At 42.2% G+C, this 23119-nt stretch overlaps 1 protein-coding gene and 1 pseudogene across 1 annotated transcript; both read left to right on the forward strand.

Moving 5' to 3' along the window:
• On the forward strand, positions 1-6706 carry LOC121622385 (annotated as a pseudogene).
• A 10629-nt stretch (positions 6707-17335) lies between these two features.
• On the forward strand, positions 17336-22872 carry LOC121622386 (trace amine-associated receptor 1-like). The gene is made up of 3 exons (XM_041959346.1): positions 17336-17346; positions 21969-22213; positions 22286-22872. The coding sequence occupies exons 1-3, from the start codon at positions 17336-17338 to the stop codon at positions 22870-22872; spliced, it is 843 nt and encodes a 280-aa protein (XP_041815280.1).
• The last annotated feature ends 247 nt before the right edge of the window (positions 22873-23119 follow it).

The following is a 23119-nucleotide window of genomic DNA, read 5'->3' on the forward strand; positions in this document are numbered from 1 at the left end:
ATGGGTGAGCGCCCGTTGCAGCAGGTAGATGACGGCATCCTCTACCCCAATGTTGGGCCTGTAGGCAAACTGCAGCGGGTCCAGGGTGGAGCTCACCATGGAGCGGAGGTGGCTGAGGAGGATCCTCTCCATGGTCTTCATGAGGTGGGAGGTCAGGGCGACAGGTTTGTAGTGGGCTGGTTCCTTGGTGTGTGTTGTTTTAGGAACTGGGATCAAACAGGAGGTCTTCCACAGGACGGGGACCTTCTCCAGGCTGAGGCTCAGGTTGAAGAGGTGTCAGAGGACTTCACAGAGTTGGTCCGCACAGGTCCTCAGCAGCCTGGGGCTGATGCCGTCTGGTCCTGCAGATTTCCTCCGCTTCAGTCGCCGCAGCTCTCTCCTCACCTGGTCTGATGTGATGGAGAGGGAGGAGTGAGTGTTCCTCTCTGTCCCCTGAGTTAAAAGCCCTTTTCTTCTGGTTCAGGAGGGCTTTGAGCTCAGGGGTGACCCAGGTGTGGTTTTTGGAGAAGCACCGTACCCACCAGGTTGGCACAGTGCTGTCCACAAAGAAGCTGATGTCGTCCGTGGTACAGTGTGTGAGGCAGTCGATGTCATCTCCATAAGAGCTGCAGAGCATGCTCCAGTCTGTGGACTGAACACATTTCCTCAGTCTCTCATTAGCCTCCACAGGTGTAAGTGTAGATCCATCCAGAAATCCAGTTCGTGGGATTAACACTCATTCATCAAATATAAGTGTATAAGCAAGACAACAGTTATTTTCAGTATTTTCTGACAGCGGATCAGTCTGAAATATTGCACGGAGTAAGGGAACAAGAAGAAGCAGCCACAGTAAGCTGTTAACTGAAGGCCTGCAGGTGTGAGGCTGCAAACCTCCAACTTCTCTGTAAGGCAACCAACTCCTTTCACTGTTCCCTGCTGGTCACAGACTCATGCTGCGTGCATCATAAAATCTGATCACGGTTGCTCACAGAATGATGGAAAAAGGTCAAATATTGCCTCACTTCTTCATGAATATGACAGCAGTTTGTTTGCTACTCCCAGAATTACGTGACCTGAAGTATTTAACTGCATTTTCTGTTACCACCAGCATCTACAGATGTCGCCAAATTAACCAGGACTGAAATCTTTAATATTGCGACTTTATTTTACAATTTTATGATAGAATACAATTTTATCCCAAACTGTTAGATAAGATCACCCAATCCACCCCTCTGAGTGACTGGAGGTCAGATTCACCCTGAAAATAAAGTATTTGCTCAGGCTGGGACCTATTTTGGTCGATGGACTGGGGAAAGTTCAGGATTGTGTCTGTTTCTTATGTATTTTGTATTGCACCTATATGATGACTCAGCACAGCACCCTTGATAAAAATCAAAAATGCACAAACCCACACATGCACATGCACACATTTGTCCTGTGAGAGAATGTCAGGTTAATGTCAGTGAGGTCTGAACATGGCAAACTTAAAAGGGAATTCCAGGCAAAAACTTCCATTCACAAGCAAGTCTAGCTGCCTTTGCAAAGCACTAGGAAGTCGATGTAAGAACATTTGCTCCCTTCATATTTTCTGAGTGAGTGATTTATTTTTTTATTTGACTTGAAAAGCTAACACAGCTTATACATGAAAACCCACACACATCTCCCAGCTGAAACTATGAGGGGCTACACTATCAACTCTTGAGGTACAAAGTGGTATTCCAGGACAGGTTCTGCCACAGCTAACTGGCTTAGCGTGCTAACTTTAGTAGATATCTCTGCAACACAATAGAAGCTGTCTTTCTCCAGATCCTACGGGCACCCAGGAGGCACCCTTATCAGGTGATGAAACTGCAACTGGTCCCTCTCAGCCTTGATAGCATAAATGTCCCCCTGAATCATGAAGTTCTTCTCGATATAGTCCCTGACACACTGTAAACAAGTGCTATTTGAACCAATCTTCAATCTAATTCTTTCAGGCACCAGTCAAGCTTGTGACCACCAGTAGAAAACAGATTGTTATGTTATTTTACATTCACAATGCACTTAAAACAGCATATATCAATTTCGGGGGGTCAACCAGTGCAAACACAACCTTAACATAATGTAATCTTGTAAAGTTGTTTTGCCAATTGTGTTGCTAACTTGCACATCAAGCTGTCACGGAATCCAATAGTCACTCTCCTTTTTGCTCTGTTTTTGGTCTCCAACAACTCCCAAAAGGAACATCTGTCTCTTTAGCTGCTAAATGCTCTGCTGTGTTCTATGTTTGTCTGCTGTTTGGTGGGCCACTGAGCAAAGTTCAAAGGAATGAACAGATCTTAACCTCCAAAGTTGTATCCAGTTCTAATTATACATCCATGAACACAATTAGACGGGGCTAGTTTCGTGTCACTAGCCAAGCGAAGGCTGAACCTAACACGCTCTCAGGCTGGAGGGATTTTGACTCAAATGCAGAAACTCAAAACACAAGAGGAAGTCAAAGTCGAAGGCTCGTTTTAATAGCAAAAAGTCTCTAGGATTTTTACAAGGCAAAAACAAAAGGTGCTTGGTAATTAGACAAGGCAAACAAAAGTCGCAAGGTTTTCATCAAGGCAAAACTAAAGTTACAAGGTTCACTGGGCAAGGCAAAAACTGGCTAGGTAACAAGGCAAGGTACACAATACAAACTGGCACAGGACAAAGAGATTATATATGCACAAGGTAACAAGGAACAGGTGGAAACGATCACAGCAGGGCAGACAATCAGACTGGCGGGAAGGACACCAGGAAGTCAATGGTCTGAAAGGAGAGGAGAGTTAGGTTTCACAATAAAACAGGAAGTGCAGAACAAGACATCACTCCAGTGAACAAAACACATTAACAGACACAACGAGACACAACAGAACTAAGCTATCACTGCTAGTGGTTTAGCTGGCCACAGCGCAAGGCATGCAAGTATGTTGTTGCATACATGTTAAGATCTGCTGTTATCATGTTCACATAAGTTGGAGATCATACAGACATTTATAAACCTTGTGTTTCTGGCTCAGCATGAGAGGATGGTGGTGCCACTGCTTACATTTTGTCACCAAAAAATCTCTGTACGTCCATGACTGACTCACTGTAGCTTGTGTTTGTCACAGTGACCCCATCACTTGATGAATTGACAGACCTGTCAGCCAATAAAATAAGTATTTCCAAGCATTTTCCACTTTAACCCTCTCTGATTGGTCTCGCTTCCGTTCTGTTCACTGAAGATGCATGGGTGGCAGAGCAGCACCAGCCCCTCGTCCTGCAGTAGCACCAGGTGACATCCACCCTGAGGAGGATCAACACCCGCAGAGCTACAGAACCGGATAAGGTGTCAGGCAAGACTTTGAGGACATGCGTTGACCAGCTAGCAGGAGTGTTCCTGGACATCTTCAATCTGTCCCTGCAGCTGTGTATGGTTCCTGAGTGCCTCAAGTCCTCCACCATCATTCCGGTACCTAAGAAGACATCCATCACCTGCCAGAATGACTACCAGCCTGTTGCTCTGACCCCGGTAATCATGAAGTGCTTTGAGCGGATTTTTCTCAGGTACATCAGAGGCTTCATCCCCTCGGACCTAGACAGCCTTCAGTTCGCCTACAGAGGGAATCAGTACACAGAGGATGCTGTCTCCATCACCCTACACACAGCCCTGACCCACCTGCAGCAGCCCAACACCTACGTCAGCTCAGCTTTCAACACCGTCATCCCAGACAAGCTGGCGCTAAATGCTACATGCAGTGGGTCTGCCTGCAACACTGTGCCACTGGATCAGAGACTCTCTCACCAACAGGATGGCACCATCCTCACTAAAGACAAATAAAATGGAAAATTATTCTGTTGAGAACAATAGAGTTGTATTTGCTCTGTTTTTACTGAAGTTGTCTAGCTAGCTGTCCACCATTTTTAGTCATTCACCTCCTTGAGAAAAACCTGTCCTTATTCTAATTATGGGAAACTCAAATGTGATGGTGGTCTGATGATGATCTGTTTCAATTAAATGTATGTTTCAGGATGCATGAGGTTTGACATGTTCTGTCGTCCTCTAAACTATAAATGTACTCTGAGGTTGTATCACTGGTTTGACAGCAATACACTGAGTGGCTGATGTTTATCAACCAGGTCCTGCTGAACAGTGGTGTGATGATGATGTAGGAAGAACTGAGTTGAAGAGACCTTTATGAACAAGCGGTATCAGATCAGATGCCGGCCATTCGAGAGAGCTCCAGGGTCAGATCAGAAGACTCTGCCCTTAACATACAGACAACACAACACATAGCATGGCGTTTTGTCTTACTCCACCCATATCTTACCTAACTCAAAAACCAGTTCATGTTCTGGGCATTGTCCCACTGAGGAATGTTTTCCTTTGCGACAATCTATATCTACCTCTATAGGAGGTTTACGTCCTAATAGCCCCTCTATAAACTTTACCACCTCTGGTGTCCCTTTTCCTGATCTGATCCTCCATGGCCCTGCATGGCCTCACATACCATAACTAAGAGTGGTCTACCTTCCCAACATCAGTTTACCCCTGATCATGCTTAAGCCAACATATATTTGATATTTGATTGATTTGATCATATACCTCATGGCCTTTTGATGTGGATTGTGCAAGTGATTTCCACTCCTTGCCAGATTCCTCTCTCCACAGAAGAGCATTAGAGAAGCGTAATGAAAGAGTTAATGTTGTAAACTCTCAGTACTACCACTATTACTGCATATAATGTAACTACTTATACTGTAGCTACTATATGTGACTATAGCTTATAGCGTAGCTACTATACTTTATTGCTGTTAGTATAGATTAGATGAAATTAGATAAAACCTTATAAATCTCACGATGGAGAAATTCACTCTTACAGAAGGTCATATGTACATGTATGTATATGTCAGTTTAAGAAAAAAATATAGAAAGTGTCTTTTGCGCAGCAAAAGTTGATTATAATGTTTGTAATCAGAGAGGAACAGTGGTTATTGCACATAATAACTACACATTGGAGTACAGCACAGCCTGACAGCAGTGGGAATGAATGACCTGCTGTAACGCCCCTTCCTGCACTGATGGAGACTGAAGGAGCTGCTCAGCTCCTCTACAGTCCGGTGCAGTGGGTAAGAGCTGTTGTCCATGATGGCTGTGAGCTCGGCCGACAGCCTCCTCTCACCCACCTCCTCCACAGAGTCCAGTGGGCAGCCCAGGACAGAGCTGGCCATCCTGACCAGCTTGTTCAGTCTCTTCCTGTCACGCTCTGTGCTGCCCAGGGGTATAAAATTACCTCACATGAACCTGTCAGAGCGGGCCCATTCTCACATCTTAAATTAAAGGATTAATATTTTTTAAAAAGATGTAGGTCTTGATGTTATAAATCAGACATTAGCAGTTCTGATAAAATGAAAAGACTCACAAAAGGATTTAATAAGTTAATCTCATCTACAGTACAGTATGTTGCTGCGGCATCTAATGTAAACAAGATAAAAAGTCCCACTTCTGATTGGACAATTCTAGAAGTTGCTTATTATGGAAATGAGACAGGAGTTGATAAAAACAGGATTATGCCCAGTGGTTCAGTCATGGAGAACATCCATCAACACTGATGCATCAACTACTTTCAGCGTTTAAGAGGTGATGTCATTGTCATGTTTCACTAATACAGGGCAAAATATATTAATAAATATCTATATATATTTTCTGTTTTAAATATTGTTTTATGAAAACTGATTTGCAGGAACTCCAGAAACATGACACCAGAAGTCACTGTCGAGCACACTTATGTTGGCTCACATCCCTGTTATGAAATACATAATATTTCATGTAGGAGGACAAGCACACCTTCCACAGTATGTGTTTTATTGTATGTTTTCCTCGGCTCATTGTCTGTTGTCACAATATGTGGAAACCTTCTTGTAATAATCTCCATCATTTACTTCAAACAGCTCCACACTCCTACAAACTCTCTCATCCTTTCCTTGGCAGTAGCTGACCTGCTTGTTGGGCTTGTAGTTTTTCCTTTCAACATGGAATTCTCTGTTAGTTCATGTGTGTTCTCTGAAGAGTTATTTTGCAAAGTACGAGAGAGCTTTGATGTAGCACTGAGCACAGCCTCCATTTTGAATTTGTATTGCATTTCTATTGACAGATATTATGCAGTGTGTCACCCTCTGACATATAGAACGAAGGTGAATGTTCATGTTGTTGTTGTCATGATCGTGGTGAGCTGGAGTGTTTCTCTTTCAGTAGCAATTTGCCTTGTAATGGCAGGATTTCAACAAGATAGATGTCAAGAAGTGTGTTATTGATGTTATGCTTGAAAACATTTTAGGACCTATTTTCTCATTTCACCTCCCAGTGATTTTAATGCTCTGAATCTACCTGAAGATTTTCCTTGTTGCACAGAGACAGGTACGCAGCATCCAGGGAACAAAGTCTGGAGCCACTGCCAGTAAGATGGAGAGAAAAGCCACTAAAACTCTGGCAACTGTAATGGGAGTGTTTCTGATGTGCTGGACTCCTTTATTTCTCTGTATTTCCTTTCAGCTTTTGAATCATGTGTCAGTGTCATTTGCTGTGATTGAAAGTCTTAACTGGCTTGCACTCTCAAACTCAATGCTCAACCCATTTATTTATGCTTTCTTTTACAGCTGGTTCAGATCAGCTTTCAGATTGATCATATCAAGAAAAATATTTCAAGGTGATTTTTCTGACTCAAAACTGCTTTGATCTATTCTTTGGACTGCAGAAAAAGCTAACAGACAACTCAGTACTGACAACATTTGGAACAATCAAAACGAAGAATAGCAATCTAATACAACAATAAAGATCAAGCATGTCATAAGACTCTGCAACGTGTACCTTTGTGCCATGTCTTGAATGATTTTATAACTTTTATGATTCCATAAAAGCTACAAATGAAACACACACTGAGGTTCAATATAATAAACTGTTCATGTGATCATGTAAATGGCTGAAACACACTTTGTACAAATGCACATGTATATTTTAATTGTGCTTGTTTCAACTTTTCCTGTTGCTTTATGACGCCCACATTGAGTAAAATATTCAACATAATACTGATTACTGCACCTCTGAGTTGATTGCAATTGTTTTAACTGGTACACTTTTAAAAACATCTTAAAACATACAATGCATTCAGAAAGTATTCACTTTTTTCACTTTTGTTATTGTTGCAGCCAAATGCTACAATCCTTTTTTATTTTTTTCCCACATTAATCTTCACTCAGTGTGCCACAATGAAAAAGTGAAAATAGAATTTTAGATTTTTTTTGCAAATTTATTCAAAAGGAAAAACTGAACTATCACACTGACATAAATATCCAGACCCTTTGCAACAACACTTCAAATTCTGCTCAACATTTTATATTAAAATTAACTGAACTGAATGACATTAGTGGGTGAGCTTTCAAAAACATTGTTGAACAGTTGCAGGATGAGCACATTTCCCCCAGCAGGAATGATCCTAATACTGACCTCAAACTGTCTGCTCCTGCTGAGAGCTGGATTGTAAATGTACATAATTGTTGCCTCCATTCTGAGCAATTCTGTGTCACTCATAGTTATTATTGTTCTATTTAGAGATGTTGATCTGCACTATGTCTTGAATGCCTTCATTATATGGTTCTGTAATTGGAACAAGGATTGAAAAAATGTCTGAGACAAACAAGAAGAAGAAAATGACCAGAATCACCACAAACACTACTTTAGTGCTGACACAAAAGCTAAACGTTAGGCCATCACATTCAGTGTTATCATTTCTGCACTGATGTGTCAACAAGCTTTTGGAGGCCAAGTTCTTTTTTGACATTTTAACAGAGGTCTTATTCATGTACAGTAGGTGTTCTTTAATGGCCTTCTACAAACATGACACAGTCACCCGCTCAAATCAACTCCTCCCTCTGTAAACCGCATCATTATTAATGTAGGGACAAACGATACTGCCCACCAGCAATCTTAGGTGCTAAAAGCCGGATTCAACAGATTTTTTGAGTTTTTGAAAACTTGTGATAAAACAGTTTACATCAGTGGCCCTCTTCCCACACTCAATCTTGGCTCAGAACGTTTTAGCAGACTCCTGTCCCTTAACTCCTGGCTCCAGGTTGCCTGCAGAGAGCAGGACTTTAACTTCATTGACAATTTTAATCTATTCTGGAACTGTCCCTCCTTTTACCAGGGTGATGGTATTCATCCAAACAGGCTGGGCCGCCGCGTACTGTCTGGCAACCTCCAACACGCAGTATTGAACGCATGACTGATAACAACTGAATTACCCCCCCGCCCCTGACAGGGGAAAAGCCCACCCCTCCTTCTCCCCCTCTGTGCCCCCTCTCCATCCTACAAGTTTGCAAACTTTCCCAATCTCTAGCCATCTCCGCTCATCATCACCTGACGACGCAGCCTTTACACCGTGCAATTCCCCACTCGTTATTCCTGTCTTCATCTCGTATAGTCGTCGCCCTGCTCAAAGTCACCAACAAGGGGCACATACATGTCTCTAGCGTTCATTGCTTCCCTCCTCCCTTCCTCCTCCCTCGACTATTAAGATGGCACTGATCAATGCCAGATCTCTTAACAATAAGACTTTTATTTTGAAAAACTTTTTTCTGCTCACACTATAGATTTTTTACTGTTAACCGAAAACTGGCAAAAACCAGGTGATGTCACCGCCTTTTCTTAGGTCCTCCCTCCTAGCTGCTCTTTTTTCAGCTGTCCCCGAGCCATAGGCTGAGGTGGTGGTGTAGCCTCTGTGTTCAAGAATAAATTAAAATGCAGATTAATCACAACAAATACTTACTCTAGTTTTGAGCTGCAGGTCTTTGTGTCAGATAGAAATTGTTCCATCCTGTGTGCTATTATCTACCGTCCTCCTAAGGCAAACCAGAATTTTATTTCTGAATTTTCTGAGTTTTTAGCAGAGTTTTTACCAAAATTTGACAAGATTCTTATCTGCGGCGATAATATACATTTAAAATACATGTCTGCTGCTCAGCCAATCAATTGGGTAATGAGATTCTTGGTAGCCGGATAATTACCTATGGTCTCTCGGTGTCAGTCAAAGAAATCAGTGCCACGCCCCTCTCCAATTATCTTCCCATACTCTTCGACCTAATAGTGCCATCTCTGGCAATTAAGCCCCTCTTACCTCCTTGCCGTCGCCACATTATCACCTCTTCCACTGCTAGTGACTTTGCATCAGCATTTCAGAATAGTAATCCCACTACCCTAGACAACCTGTTTTATCCTGCCTCACCTGACGGTTTCATCTTCTCCTTCCACTCGACCTGTACTTTAATTCTCGACTCTGTAGCTCCTGTAAGGATAAAATCCTCAAAGTCCAGGGCTGATCCGTGGCAGAATAATCATACTCGTGCTCTTAGGCAAGACTGCAGACGGGCAGAACGGAAATGGAAGAAACAAAAATCTCCCATTTTGCTGGGTATCTGGAGGGACAAGTTAGCTACTTCCAAGTTAGAATTCCAGACTCATCTCTACGAGCAGCAATCCTCCAAGGGTATTATTCAGTACCATAAACTCTGTCATTCATCCATCCACTAGTAGCCCCACAGATGCTTCAACAGCAATATGTGAAGAGTTTTTAAAATTCTTTGTTGGCAAAATTGTTTCTGTGCGGGAAGAAATTACTGCTAACAACAACGTCGCAGATAATGGGCTGAATTCTGCCTCTTTGCACCCGACTGCTGTTTTTAATAATTTTAACCCTGTTTCCCTCCCACTCCTCATTGTCCCCGCTAAGGTGCTGAAAGAGGTTTTTCATACTGTCGGATCTTACCTTCTTGTTTTTATCAATATGTGCCTTAGCCCAGGTACTGTCCCAGATGTTTTTAAACATGCCGTGGTCAGACCACTTCTTAAGAAACCTCACGTGGATCCCTCAGTTTTATCCAACTTTAGGCCTGTTTCTCACCTGTCTTTTTTATCCAAGGTCTTAGAGAAGGTCGTTTTTATTCAGTTACAATCTTTTCTGGAAGACAATGCCATTTTCGAAAAAAATTCAATCTGGTTTTAGATCCCGCCATAGTGCTGAGTCAGCTCTTCTTAAAATCCATAACAATATCCTCCTTTCAGCTGACAAAAAAACCTTACAGCAGCATTTGATACAGTTGATCACTCCAATCTCATCTCCCGTCTGTCCAACCATGTAGGCATTCAGGGTCCAGTATTGGAATGGCTCTCATCATACCTCAGAAACGGCCCTCTTCTTTTTACCCTTTATCTACTGCCTCTTGGAAAGATCATTTCCACTCATAATCCTCACTTTCACTGTTATGCTGATGACATTCAGGTTCAATGCTCCACCAATGGTTGACTCAAAATTTTCTTCACTTGAACCAGTCTAAAATGGAATGTATTGTCTTTGGTACCTCTGATGTATGTGAAAATGTTTAGTAACTGCGATTCTTCTTCCTTTGCCTCTCTTCTTGAACCTGCTGTAAGGAACTTGGGAGTTATTTTGGACCCTGGTCTATGTTTTGACCAGCAGATTGACTTTGCAGTGAAGCTGAGTTTCTTCCAACTACATCTTTTCACTAAAGTTAAGCCCTTCCTCAGCAGGAACGATCTTGAAATGGTTATCCATGCTTTTATCAGTTCTAGGTTAGATTACTGTAATTCCTTGTACTTCCGCATCAAGCAATCTTCTCTCGCGCTCCTTCAATTGGTACAAAATGCTGCAGCACGCCTTCTAACCAACACCCCCGTTACAGTCACACCACTCCCGTTTTTCTTGCACTACATTGGCTCCCAGTTAAATTTAGGATCATTTTTAAATTGATAATGTTTGTTTTTAAAGCTATCCACGGTCTTGCTCCAGAGTATCTGTCAGATTGTATAAAGCTTAGACGACACTGTAGAGCCCCCCGGTCCTCAAAACAGCCCCTGTTGTAAGTTCCTTTTTCTAATTTTAAACAGTAGGGTGATCGTGTTTTCTTGATAGCAGCCCCGAAATTGTGGAACTCCCTACCCCCTGCATTGCTTTCTATTAATGACTTGGCACTTTTTAAATCACATCTTAAAACTCATTTATTTAGACTGGCTTTTAATTTTGTGTAACTTTTACCCTTTGATATGCATTTTACTGTTGCATTACTGTTTTTTGGTTTTTTTTGCTTTGTATCTTTTGTAATTTCTCTGTGAAGCACTTTGATCATCTGTCTGATGTTGCAAGGTGCTAAATAAATAAATATTACTATTATTATAATTATTATTATTGTTATTGATAGAGATTAAGGGCTGTTAGGTCTCTGTATGACCGGAGCAGGAGCTTGGCAGTAAATCAGACCGTTTCCCAGTGCATGTTGGACTCAGCGGGGACAGCGGGGCAGCCCATTGTCACCGGTTCTGTTCATTATTTTTATGGACAGAATTGAGTGCTGCAGTGTGGCTGGGATGAAATTCAGCACCTCCAAGTCCAAGGCCATGGTTCTCGACCAGACAAAAGTTGGCTTGCCCCCTCTGGGTTGGAGGAGAGCTCCTGCCTCAAGTGGAGGAGTTCAAGTATCTTGGGGTCTTGTTCACGAGTGAGGGAAGGATGGAGCATGAGATTGACAGGTGGATCGGTGCGGCGGCAGCAGTAATGCAGTCATTGTACCGGTCTGTCGTACTAAAGAAGGAGCTGAGCCAAAGCTCTCGACTTACCAGTCAATCTAAGTTCCTACCCTCACCTATGGTCATGAACTTTGGGTCATGACCGAAAGAATGAGATCTCAGATACAAGCGGCTGAAATGGGTTTCCTCCGCAGGGTGGCGGGGCGCTCCCTTAGAGATAGGGTGAGGAGCTCTGTCACTCGGGAGGAGCTCAGAGTAGAGCTGCTGCTCCTCCACGTCAAGAGGAGCCAGCTGAGGTGGCTTGGGCATCTATATCAGATGCCTCCTGGATGCCTTCCTGGGAGGGTGTTCCGGGCCTGCCCTACCAGGACACGCTGGAGGGACTATGCCGCTCGGCTGGCCTGGGAACGCCTCAGGGTCCCCCCAGCTGGAGGAAGTGTCTGGGGAGAGGGAAGTCTGGGCATCCCTGCTTAGACTGGATGGATGGATGGATGCACACTGTGTGTCATGGCAATCACAGACCTTCCTTTCTTCCCACCACAGTGGCAGCACTACTGAAGAACACTGTTTAAAATGAAAATAATATCAAATGAAGGAAAGTTATTTTACAGTTTAATGTCGGGTTATGTCAGTGGCTTAATGTGTAATCATTGTGCTTATGAGGGAAGCTAGACCCCACTTCTGTCACATCTAATCAACCCAAAACTCATCATGATTTCATTTAAAATGTCATAATATATTGGACAGAATATACACATTTGCTGTTGCCACCGGTAAGTGCAAGTGTTGCCAAATCAAGCAGGACTGAAATGTTTAAGACTGACACTTTCAGGGAAAAAACGATTCATGGCAGAGGCCATCAAAACAAATTATGGTAGAATACAACTTGACCCCAAACTGTTGGGTCCAATCACCAAACCCACTTTACTGATTTACCACAGGTCAGATTCAGGGAATGAAAAGCAAAATCAAGTGTGCAAGGGAGGGTACTGCTGTGAAGGAGCTCTGTTTGTGAGATACTGCCCTTTTTATGTAACACCAGCAGAGCTGTGACAAAAACACATGTGCTTACATAGACCATCGAAATGTCAAGCTGCTTGTGAACAGATTGTGTCAGAAAGGCATTCTTCACACAAACAGCATTTCAGAGTTGCTAGCATGCTATTGCACGTGATACTACCAGCAAACACTGCATGTACCACACCTAGTGAAGTGATGTTCAACAAGATTGACCTTGAAGGACCTCTGGAGGGAACTGATCAAACATGGCAGCTGTAGTCCAAGGAGACACATGGGAAGAAGGAAAACTCTTTGCTAACTTTGCAAAAGTCACACAAAGCAGAAAGTGTGATGATCTCTTGTATTTTTCTTAAGAAGCTGGACTCTCTAGCTTCAGTTCAATTGGCTTGTGAGGGACCAAGCAGGCAGGCATTTCCACAAAAATGGATTTATTTCCAAGAAAAATTTTCAATACATAAAGTTCTGGGCCCATAAAAGAGATCAACTGAAAAAATGCAATGCGGATGTCATGAGGTCAAAAAGGTGTCGCTAGCCAAGGGGAGGCAGAACTTAGCTATCAGTGCTAATGATTCAGCTGGCTTCAGTGCAATGCAAAGCATGTTAGCTGTGTGTTAGTTCAGCTCTGGTTTTATCATGTTCATGTAACTTGGAGGTCATACAGACATTTAAACACCTTGTTGTCCTGACTCAGCATGTAGCTACAAGTATAACTGTTTCAGCTACTGTTACTGCTATCACTATATAATTGCCTGACATGAACCTGTCAGATTGGGGCCATATTCAAAAACTTCAATAGAATAGGGTTAGGGTTAATTTAGGTTTTACTTAATAATCTCCATCATTTACTTCAAACAGCTCCACACTCCTACAAACTCTCTCATCCTTTCCTTGGCAGTAGCTGACCTGCTTGTTGGGGTTGTAGTTTTTCCTTTCAACATGGAATTGTCTGTAACTTCATGTCTGTTCTTTGAAAATGTGTTTTGCAAAATACGAGAGAGCTTTGATGTAGCACTGAGCACAGCTTCCATTTTGAATTTGTGTTGTATTTCTATTGACAGATATTATGCAGTGTGTCACCCTCTGACATATAGAACAAAGGTGAATGTTCATGTTGTTGTCATCATGATCGTGGTGAGCTGGAGTGTCTCACTTTTAGTTGCAATTGGCCCTGAAGTTGCAGGATTAAACCACGAAAGATGTGAACAAAACTGTATTATTGATGTTCTTCTTGCATACATCTTGGGAACCAACTTCTCAATTTACCTCCCAGTGATTTTGATGCTCTGTATCTACCTGAAGATTTTCCTTGTTGCACAGAGGCAGGTGCGCAGCATCCAGGGAACAAAGTCTGCAGCCACAGTAAGATGGAGAGAAAATCCTCTAAAACTCTGGCAACTGTTATGGGAGTGTTTCTGATGTGCTGGACTCCTTTCTTTATCTGTATTTCCTTTCATCTTTTGGATCATGTGTTGGTGCCAGATGCTGTGACTGAAAGTCTCGGTTGTCTTACACTTTCAAATTCCATGCTCAACCATGCCATGCTTTTTTTTTAACAGAGCTAATGGTGGTAACAGACCTAACGGTGCTAACATTTCTAATAGAGCTAGCAGAGCTAATGGTGCTAATGCTAACGGCGCTAATAGAGCTAACGGCGTTGTGTCTGTCTATGTATATGAGGCTGTCTGTGTGTATTTAACTGTATTTGTGTGTGACTGTGACTGTGTATATGTATCTGTTGTTGTGTGTGACTGCGTATGTGTGTGTCTTTGTCTGTTTGTGTGTGTGTCTGCTTGAACTACACATTTATCAAATTGTCCCAAGTATTTTGAACAAGCAGCCCAACCAGTCCCTACATGGAGATGTGTCTGGTATATGTGTGTCTGAATGTGTATGTGTGTGCGTGTGTAACTTCTGCCCCACCTGCTGATAATTACCTCTCTATAGCTGCGTTTCCATTGCCCCTAGAAATGCGCAAATCCTAAATATCACGATAAAAAAAGGTAATGGAAACACCCAAATTTCGAAAATCCTCTCAAATATCGCAAAAACATTTTTACGCTCTCATGAGGTGGTTTTTCAGACGTGTCGATATTTAGGTGTATCGCAAAAGTGAAATGGAAACACTTTTTTCGCATTTACACATCTCCGAGGTCAGCAGACTCCCCATTTCGGGCCGGCCACATGCAGTCACATATAACGTCTTGTCAATTTTGTAGTGTATTTTGTATGTTTTCTGGATCTCAATAAGTAGCAGACAAAAACACTACAGCCGTTACAGCTGTCATGCTGGCTGATCTGTTAAAGACAATCCGACAGCTGTGATCTCGTCCTGTGCACACTTTGCAAAATCTAATCATTCCGTTTTCATTAATCGTGAGATGAACTTGCGCACAGATGTACAGCACGGTGTTTGCAAGCACCTCAGCTATGTGGGAGACACGCGTGCACGCCATTAACTTTAATATTTACACATAATTGCTGATAGAAAATATGTTCAAAGGACACTTCAGTTATTCACAGTCCTGTATTCTGCTGCTGCTCCGCCGGCGCGAGCTGATGCTGTCAGAGCGAGCCTCGCGTAATAACAAAGTGATAAATAACAGGCCATTAAAACCAGTGATCACTCTAAGTTAACAGATCATTTCTTCATTTCATCTTCAGCAATTGTGCATTAGAGTATGCACAATCCTACAAGGCCAGGAGCATGCATGTGCATTTTAATTATAGCTTTGTGTTAAGTTTTACCGACGCACAGCATCTCACGGGACGTCCAAGAACTTCCGAGAATTTCGGCTGGTTCGCAAAACACTGTTCAATGGAAACACCTGCAAGTCGCATTCAAACTTTGCCGAAATTTCAGAAATATCGCTTTTATTTTGCGAACAACTGTAATGGAAACGCAGCTAGTCTCTCCCACTTTTTACATGTTCCTGAACAGCTACTTTTTCGCTGTCAGTTTCGAACAACTTGTGATTGTGACAAAACCGTAGCTGCTATCAAAAAAACGATTACACTGTGAGATGCGGACAAGTCTGTGCCAGATGTACGTGTGTTTTATGTCCAGATATTCTTTAGAAAAATGACTAAATGGTCGATTTAAAAAGACACACTCCGGCAGGCTGCGACTCAGAAAACAGGAGATTGTATGGGTTTAAATGGAGCAGCAGAGCAGGTGCAAGATGGTGCAAGAGCCCTCTTTATTTAAATTTGGTGGGGGCTAACCCTTTAAAATTGAACTTTGATGAGAGAAGAAAGGTTTGTCTACAAAAAGATCCAAAAATTATGTGTCTCCTATTCACCGTTTGTATTTTACGGCAATTTTAGAAAAAAATTTCAGGCGATTTCTCACTGGCTCTTTCACTCGAAGTGATGATGTCATCCACTCTAGGGGGGGAAATTCTGAGCATATAAGAGATATCAAAAAATGTGCCGGGGTTCATTTTGAACCGACAAAATTATCTACGTTTTAAAGTTTGAATGAGGTCTCTAGGAGAAAGTATGGCGAAGCAGTTTTTCTAAATGATGTTTAATTTGTTCATCTAGAAAAGTAAAAAAGCCAGTATCCACCAACCGCTTTGTTTTAAATCTCCATTTGGGAATATGACTAGTCAATTTGGGATGATAATAGACTCAAGAGGTTGGAGCATGGTCTGACAGGAGAATGGCATTATAGGAAACATTCTTCATGTTACATCTCAGTTGTGCTGAAACCAGAATATGACTGGTGTGTACTGGAGCAACATGAATATTTTTTTCCCATTGGGATTATCTGTTCGCCAGACATCAACCAGATTAATTTCTTTCATGAAATTATATTGCCACCAGAGGTAATGAGTTCAGGGTCCATGATATTGCTAGCCGCAACCATCCCAGTCTACCAAGTACTGGAATCCCCGGCAACGTGCTGCCATGAGTTTCTTTACTGTATATACTGGTCCTCCATCAACGGACCAGGGGGTAGGTGGGGGTCTGGAAGCTGGAACCAAAGAACTCGCCTTGTTCAGCTTAATGCAACTCACATGGAAGGTGGACTCTCATGGAGGGAAAGTCCACTTTGCAGAGTCTCACAGCCACAGGATTAATGACCTTGGATATTGGGAATGGACCAATGAATCTGGAGGGCGCAACGTACTTGGAGACCTCCTTCGGTAACTCTGGCCACCAGAACTGCTGTCAGATGAAGAGAGAACATAATTCTACTGATTCACTGATGACAGGAGAAGGAGGAGAAGTGGCCCCAGTGAATCACTTGGGACCAGAGCTCGAAGGGAACAAAAACTCAGATGGCTGGCAACCCGGCCTGAACGAGACCTCGCTTGTTGGCTCTCCTCACTTTTTCTGGCTGGCAGAACGGGGATGTTGGTCTTGTGCTCGGAGTCTGGAGAAAATAGTCTTGACAAGGCATTGGACTTAACATTTTTAGATTCAGGACGATATGACAAAGTAAATTTAACACGAGCAAAGGAAAGAACCCCCTTTGCCTGTCTGGGGTTCAGTCTTTTGGCAGTTTGGAGATATTCCAGATTTTTGTGGTCCGTCCAAACCAAGTACGGCTGTTCAGCTCCCTCAAGCCAATGTGTCCATCCCTCCAGGGCAACTTTAATGGCCAGCAAGAAATGTTAAAGATTGCGTGGCACAAGTGGCAGCTTGTTGCAGCAGCTCCGACTGCTTATTTGTTTTAGGGCTTTCTTGTTTTTTTTTTGTCTTTTTTCCATCGTCGTAGTTTCGGTCGATCGTATGTATCTACGGATGTACAACTGGTGAGACTAGTGATTTGCTTTTTACTCTTTTCTGGACTTCTAAAAACAACATCGGGAGATCCGTTCAGCCATGGCTCCATTGTTTATACTCGGGATCAGTTGTTAGCGCTGTGATAAGGAGACAGAAAAAGGGATGTGGAGCTGGATTTAAGTGCCTGTATAAGTGAAGATGGAGACCCCCCCCCCAAGTAAGATGGAAGAGCTAACAGCACTAACCAGATGTGCTTCATGGAGAAATGTTTAAACTCACGCCGGACACACATGTCGCGTTGGACACTTTTCATCTGCTGTGGAGTGGACAGGCAAGCGACGGAGTGCAATAAGAGGAAAGGTGGGTGCATAGCGATGTTTGTGAACAGATGGAGACATTGAGGTTCTAGCTGTTAGCATTAGGCCGTATTACCTCCCGAGTCAGTTGTCACAAGTCAGCGCGATAACTGTGTGCAGTGTTTCCCAAACAACAATCCCTGGGTGTCCCCTGAACTGAAAACCCTACTGAAGGAGAAGAAAAGAGTTTTTAAGTCTGGGGACAGAACTGAGTTGAAGAGGGAGCTGAAAAGGGAGATCAGGAGAGGCAAGGAGAGCTACAGGAAGAAGCTGGAGGAGTGGCAGCAGGGGAACCATGGCAGAGAGGTTTGGAGGTACAAACTGTACAAGAAGTCTACATCTGCTGAGAAGACTGAGGTCCTTTGGAGTATGTAGGACATTACTGAGGACTTTTTCTGACGCTGTGGCTGCATCTGCTTTTCCACAGTGGTCTGCTCGGGCTGTGGAAGCTAAAGAGACTGAACAAACTGAGGAGGAGGGCTGGTTCTGTCCTGGTTGGCTCTGATGTGTGATTTATTATACAGAGGGGATTAGCACCAGCATATCATAACAAAATATTGGAATATGAATGAGTTTCGCCGCAGATTATGCGTTATATAGAGGCTGCGCATGGATGCCCCGAGTACTCGCATTACATGGATATACGCACCGCTCCTCTGGAGCTAATTTCTTCAAAATGACTCCAAATGCCACACAGTAGCCGGCCATCCAGAGCACTAGCAGAACACAGAACAGTGCCTGGACATGGACCCGGAATAGATCTGAGTCTGCTGAAGTCCATTTTGTGGCCAAATAATACTGTCAGGGCTCACAGAAGAAGTGGACTCACCAAGCAGTCTCGACACAAATGATTTTCAGAGGATTTAAAGTCTCTTCAGACAACAACAGTACATCCAACCACAGTATCCAAAGGCAAATGTAGAGAGAATCATTAAAAATCCAAAAAGGGTCATACACAAGGAACACTGGAATCTCGAGAAAAAGCTGGATGACAACACACATGGGATGAAGATTATCTGGCAAGAAAAAGGGAAAAGAAAAAGGGTATATATCGGGAGGAGGAGGAGGTGGACAATGGGGCACAGGTGAAACACATCAGGCTGATCAGGAAGGGAGGGAAATTTGACAGGAACTTGAGGAACGAACAGTTTGATGAGAAAAATGGGTATAAGAATATTTCCTTTCTTCTCATTTTGTGAGTTTATTATGTTTATTAGGCTAAAAAAAGAAAGAGTTATAGAAGGCGAGTGGCTCGAGCGTGAAACAAATGTCACGGCGTGTAACTAGTCCCGCAGCTTTGAGAAAACCCTCGCAAACTATATATCAAAACGTGCGGCTCGATCGGGAATGGTGTGCTACGACTTTTATAGCTCTTTCGTCAATAATTCGCAAAGTTATATGCGAAAAACTGCGAAGAATTTCACATAAGAAATGAATGGGAAATTTCCTCAAATTTCAGCCTTTTTCAAAGAGTTTGTGAAATGTAATAAATTCAGTTGTTACAAATTAGTATTAGAGCAGAAACAGAATACTGCTATCATTAAGTATTCATTGACTAAACATGGAAATCCATTAAATATTTATACAGTATTTATTGTTCACAATAATATATGGGCATATTCAATTTTCCTTCACTCTCTCTCTCTCACACACAAATTGTTCAGAAACCGGTCATTCAGTGTCGTCCATGCACTGTTCACCATCATCTGCTGCTGTCTCTCTCCTCTCTCTCTAGAATCTACTGCTGTAAAAACAGTTCAATGTATTCAAGCTAACAATAGTCACTTCACCCCTTCAAACTGAGCTTGGTGTAGCTACATGATGAATTTAGGCTTCACAGTGCAGAAAAACACAAGTAAAATGAAACATGACCAAATAATATTGCTGAATATTCTGAGAGAACACTGCGTCAAATCAATATACCTGTGCAGTTGATTCGATGTGTTGGGGCACAATATAAAGAGTGAAGTAACCACAATATACTCATTTATCACCCAGGGAGAAAATACCAGACTCCCAGAAAAATGAAAAAAAAAAAAAAGTGTTGAGTTGTTCAGTTGGGGGGAAAGTGAATAAACTTTGTGAAGTGCTGATCATTTGTCGCCTCTTGTGACTTCGGCAAATGGAATACATAAAGTTATTAGTTATTGTTAAGCTGGTTTGTTCAAATGTGCCTCAGTTGTGACCAGAATCAGAATTGGCTTTATTGGCAACGTATCTGTACACATACAAGGAACTTGACTGATAAACATTGCACTCAATGACATACAGCTTAACAAGTACATAAAAGACATAAAAAACAAATCACAACAAATGACTGAAACAGTACCAGCCGTTCAACTTCCTGTCTGTATACAGACTCATCACCGTCTCGGATGAGGCTGAAGGCTGTTGTGTCATCTCAAAAGACAGGTCTCCTGAGGTGCAGTCGTTGGAGTTGAGGGAGAAGAGCAGGGGGGAGACCATACATCTCCGGCGGGCTCCGGTGCTGATGGTCCAGATACTGGATGTTTTTTTCCCAGCCTCACCTTCTCCTTCTTTCTGTTAGGAAGAAGTTTCTTATCCACTGACAGGTGGAGGCTGGCAGGGTGAGCTGGGTGAGTTTTGAGTGATGTATTCATGGGACGATATTGTTGAACGCTGGGTCGAAGTCCACAAACAGGATCCTTGCATATGTCTCTGGGTGGTCAAGGTGTTGCAGGATGTAGCTCAGTCCCATGTTGACTGTGTTCACCCCTGACCTGCTTGCCTGGTATGCAAATTGTAGGGGGTCCAGCAGGGGGCCTGTGATGTCTTTCAGCTGTGTCAACACCAGTCTCTAAGGATCTCCCAGAGGATGTCTTGACCAACACACACAGTTATAAACCTTGTTTTTCTGGCTCAGTGTGAGAGAATGTTTGTGCCAAAAATCTTTTGTACATCCATGACTGTCTCACTGTGTGAGCGAGCTCGTGTTTGGCACAGTGACCCCATCAACTGATGAATTGACAGACCTGTCTGTCAATAAGACACAAGTATTTCCACATATTTTCCTGGAAGCCCTCTCTGATTGGTCTTGCCTCCATTCCTACTGTCATGAGTGACAAACTGACAAACTGCTCAAAATGGAGGATTATTCTGCAATTCTTGTTACTTGGAGTGGTTTTGATTACAATGGCAACATATCTATAAAATGCAAAGGGAAGGATGGCACCCATCATCTGCTCAGGGGGAGAAATTCATTTTTGAAATTACTCTTTTAAGAACAATCAACTTTAATTGTTGTGTTTTTACAAAATTCGTCCTACTCGATGTTTTCCATTTTGTGCCATTCACCTCCTTCAGAAAAAGTTGGTCTTTTTGCAAACTGAGCTTTTCGGTGATCTGTTTTCATTTATCTATTAGGATGCACAAGTTAGGATATTATCTGATGATATGTTCTGTTTTGCTCCAAATTAAATATGTAGTCTCTCTTTGTATCACTTGTTTTGACCTCACCATACTGAGTGGCCTTTTGGTTTTAATTCTGCAAGCCATTTGCAGACCTTGCTAGAGTTTGTCCTTGAAACAAGAGTGTTTAAGGAGGGTAGCGAAAGAGTTAATGTTGTACACTGGCAGTACTACTGCTATTACTGCAACCTCTTGTACTGTAGCTACTAGAATTACTCTGCAGGACACTACTACCACTATAAAATTACCTGACATGAACCTGTCAGAGTGGGCCCATTCTCAAATCTGAAATAGATTAGAGATAGGGTTAATATTTTTTTGGCGAGGAAACTTTTAGTTTCATGTCCTTGGAAAAAAAAGTCTCTCTACTTAGATGATAAATCAGATCAGAGCAGCTTTGATTCAATGAAAGGGCTCACAAAAGGATTTCACAAGTTATTTTCATCTACAATACAGTACATTGCTCTGACATCTACTGTAAACAAGATGAAAAGTCCCACATCTGATTGGACAAATACAGAAGGTGCTTATGATGGAAATGAGACAGGGGTTGATAAAAATCATGACTGTGCCAACAGTCATGGAGAACATCCATCAACACTCATGTGTGAATTACCTTCAGTATTTAAAAGGTATGACAAAAACTGAAACTCTATTTTTAGCTAGACAACTGTTATTGTAGTGTTGCGCTCATGCAGGGCAGAAATATTTTCAAATAAACATTATTTTTTTCTGTTTTAAATATTGTTAATTTTTAATGGAAAACTGATTTGCAGGAACTCCAGAAACATGGCACCAGAAGTCACTGCTGAACACACTTATGTTGGCTTAAATCCCTGTTATGAATTACATAATGTTTCTTATAGGAGGACAAGCACACCTTCCACAGTATGTGTTTTATTGTATGTTTTCCTCGGCTCATTGTCTGCTGTCACAATATGTGGAAACCTTCTTGTAATAATCTCCATCATTTACTTCAAACAGCTCCACACTCCTACAAACTCTCTCATCCTTTCCTTGGCAGTAGCTGACCTGCTTGCTGGGGTTGTAGCTTTTCCTTTCAGCATGGAATTCTCTCTAAGTTCATGTGTTTTCTCTGAAAATGTGTTTTGCAAAGTACGAGAGAGCTTTGATGTAGCACTGAGCACAGCTTCCATTTTGAATTTGTGTTGCATTTCTATTGACAGATATTATGCAGTGTGTCACCCTCTGACTTATAGAACGAAGATAAATGTTCATGTTGTTGTCATCATGATCCATGTGACCTGGAGTGTTTCAATTCTAGTTGCATTTGGCTTCATAATTGCAGGAATAAAACTTGAAAAATGCAAACAAAATTGTTTTATTGATGTTCTACTTGCAAACATTTTAGGACCCATTTTCTCATTTTACCTCCCAGTGATTTTATTTCTCTGTATCTACCTGAAGATTTTCCTTGTTGCACAGAAACAGGTACGCAGCATCCAGAGCACAAAGTCTGGAGCCACTGCCAGTAAGATGGAGAGAAAAGCCACTAAAACTCTGGCAACTGTTATGGGAGTGTTTCTGATGTGCTGGACTCCTTTCTTTCTCTGTTTTTCCTTTCAGCTTTTGAATCATGTGTCAGTGCCAGTTGCTGTATTTGAAAGTCTTGGTTGGCTTGCACTGTCAAATTCCATGCTCAACCCATTTATTTATGCTTTCTTTTACAGCTGGTTCAGATCAGCTTTCAGATTGATCATATCTAGAAAAATATTTCAAGGTGATTTTTCCAACTCAAAACTGCTTTGATCTATTGTTTGGAGTGCAGATGAGTCAGTACTGATCACATGTGGAATAATAAAGATTAAGCATGTCATTGGACTCTGCAACCTGTACTGTTTGTAAATTTTTTAATTGATGCTAACACAGACTGATGTCAAACATAATGAACTGTTAATGCCAGGGGTGTCCAAACCCATACACATACAGAAAAATATACCAAGGACCGGGCCACTAACGAGAGGGGGGTACACAGCCTCACTTCTAATGCATAAAT

Source organism: Chelmon rostratus, chromosome 18 (assembly GCF_017976325.1).
Source record: "Chelmon rostratus isolate fCheRos1 chromosome 18, fCheRos1.pri, whole genome shotgun sequence".
In the NCBI taxonomy this organism is placed as follows: Eukaryota; Metazoa; Chordata; class Actinopteri; order Chaetodontiformes; family Chaetodontidae; genus Chelmon; species Chelmon rostratus.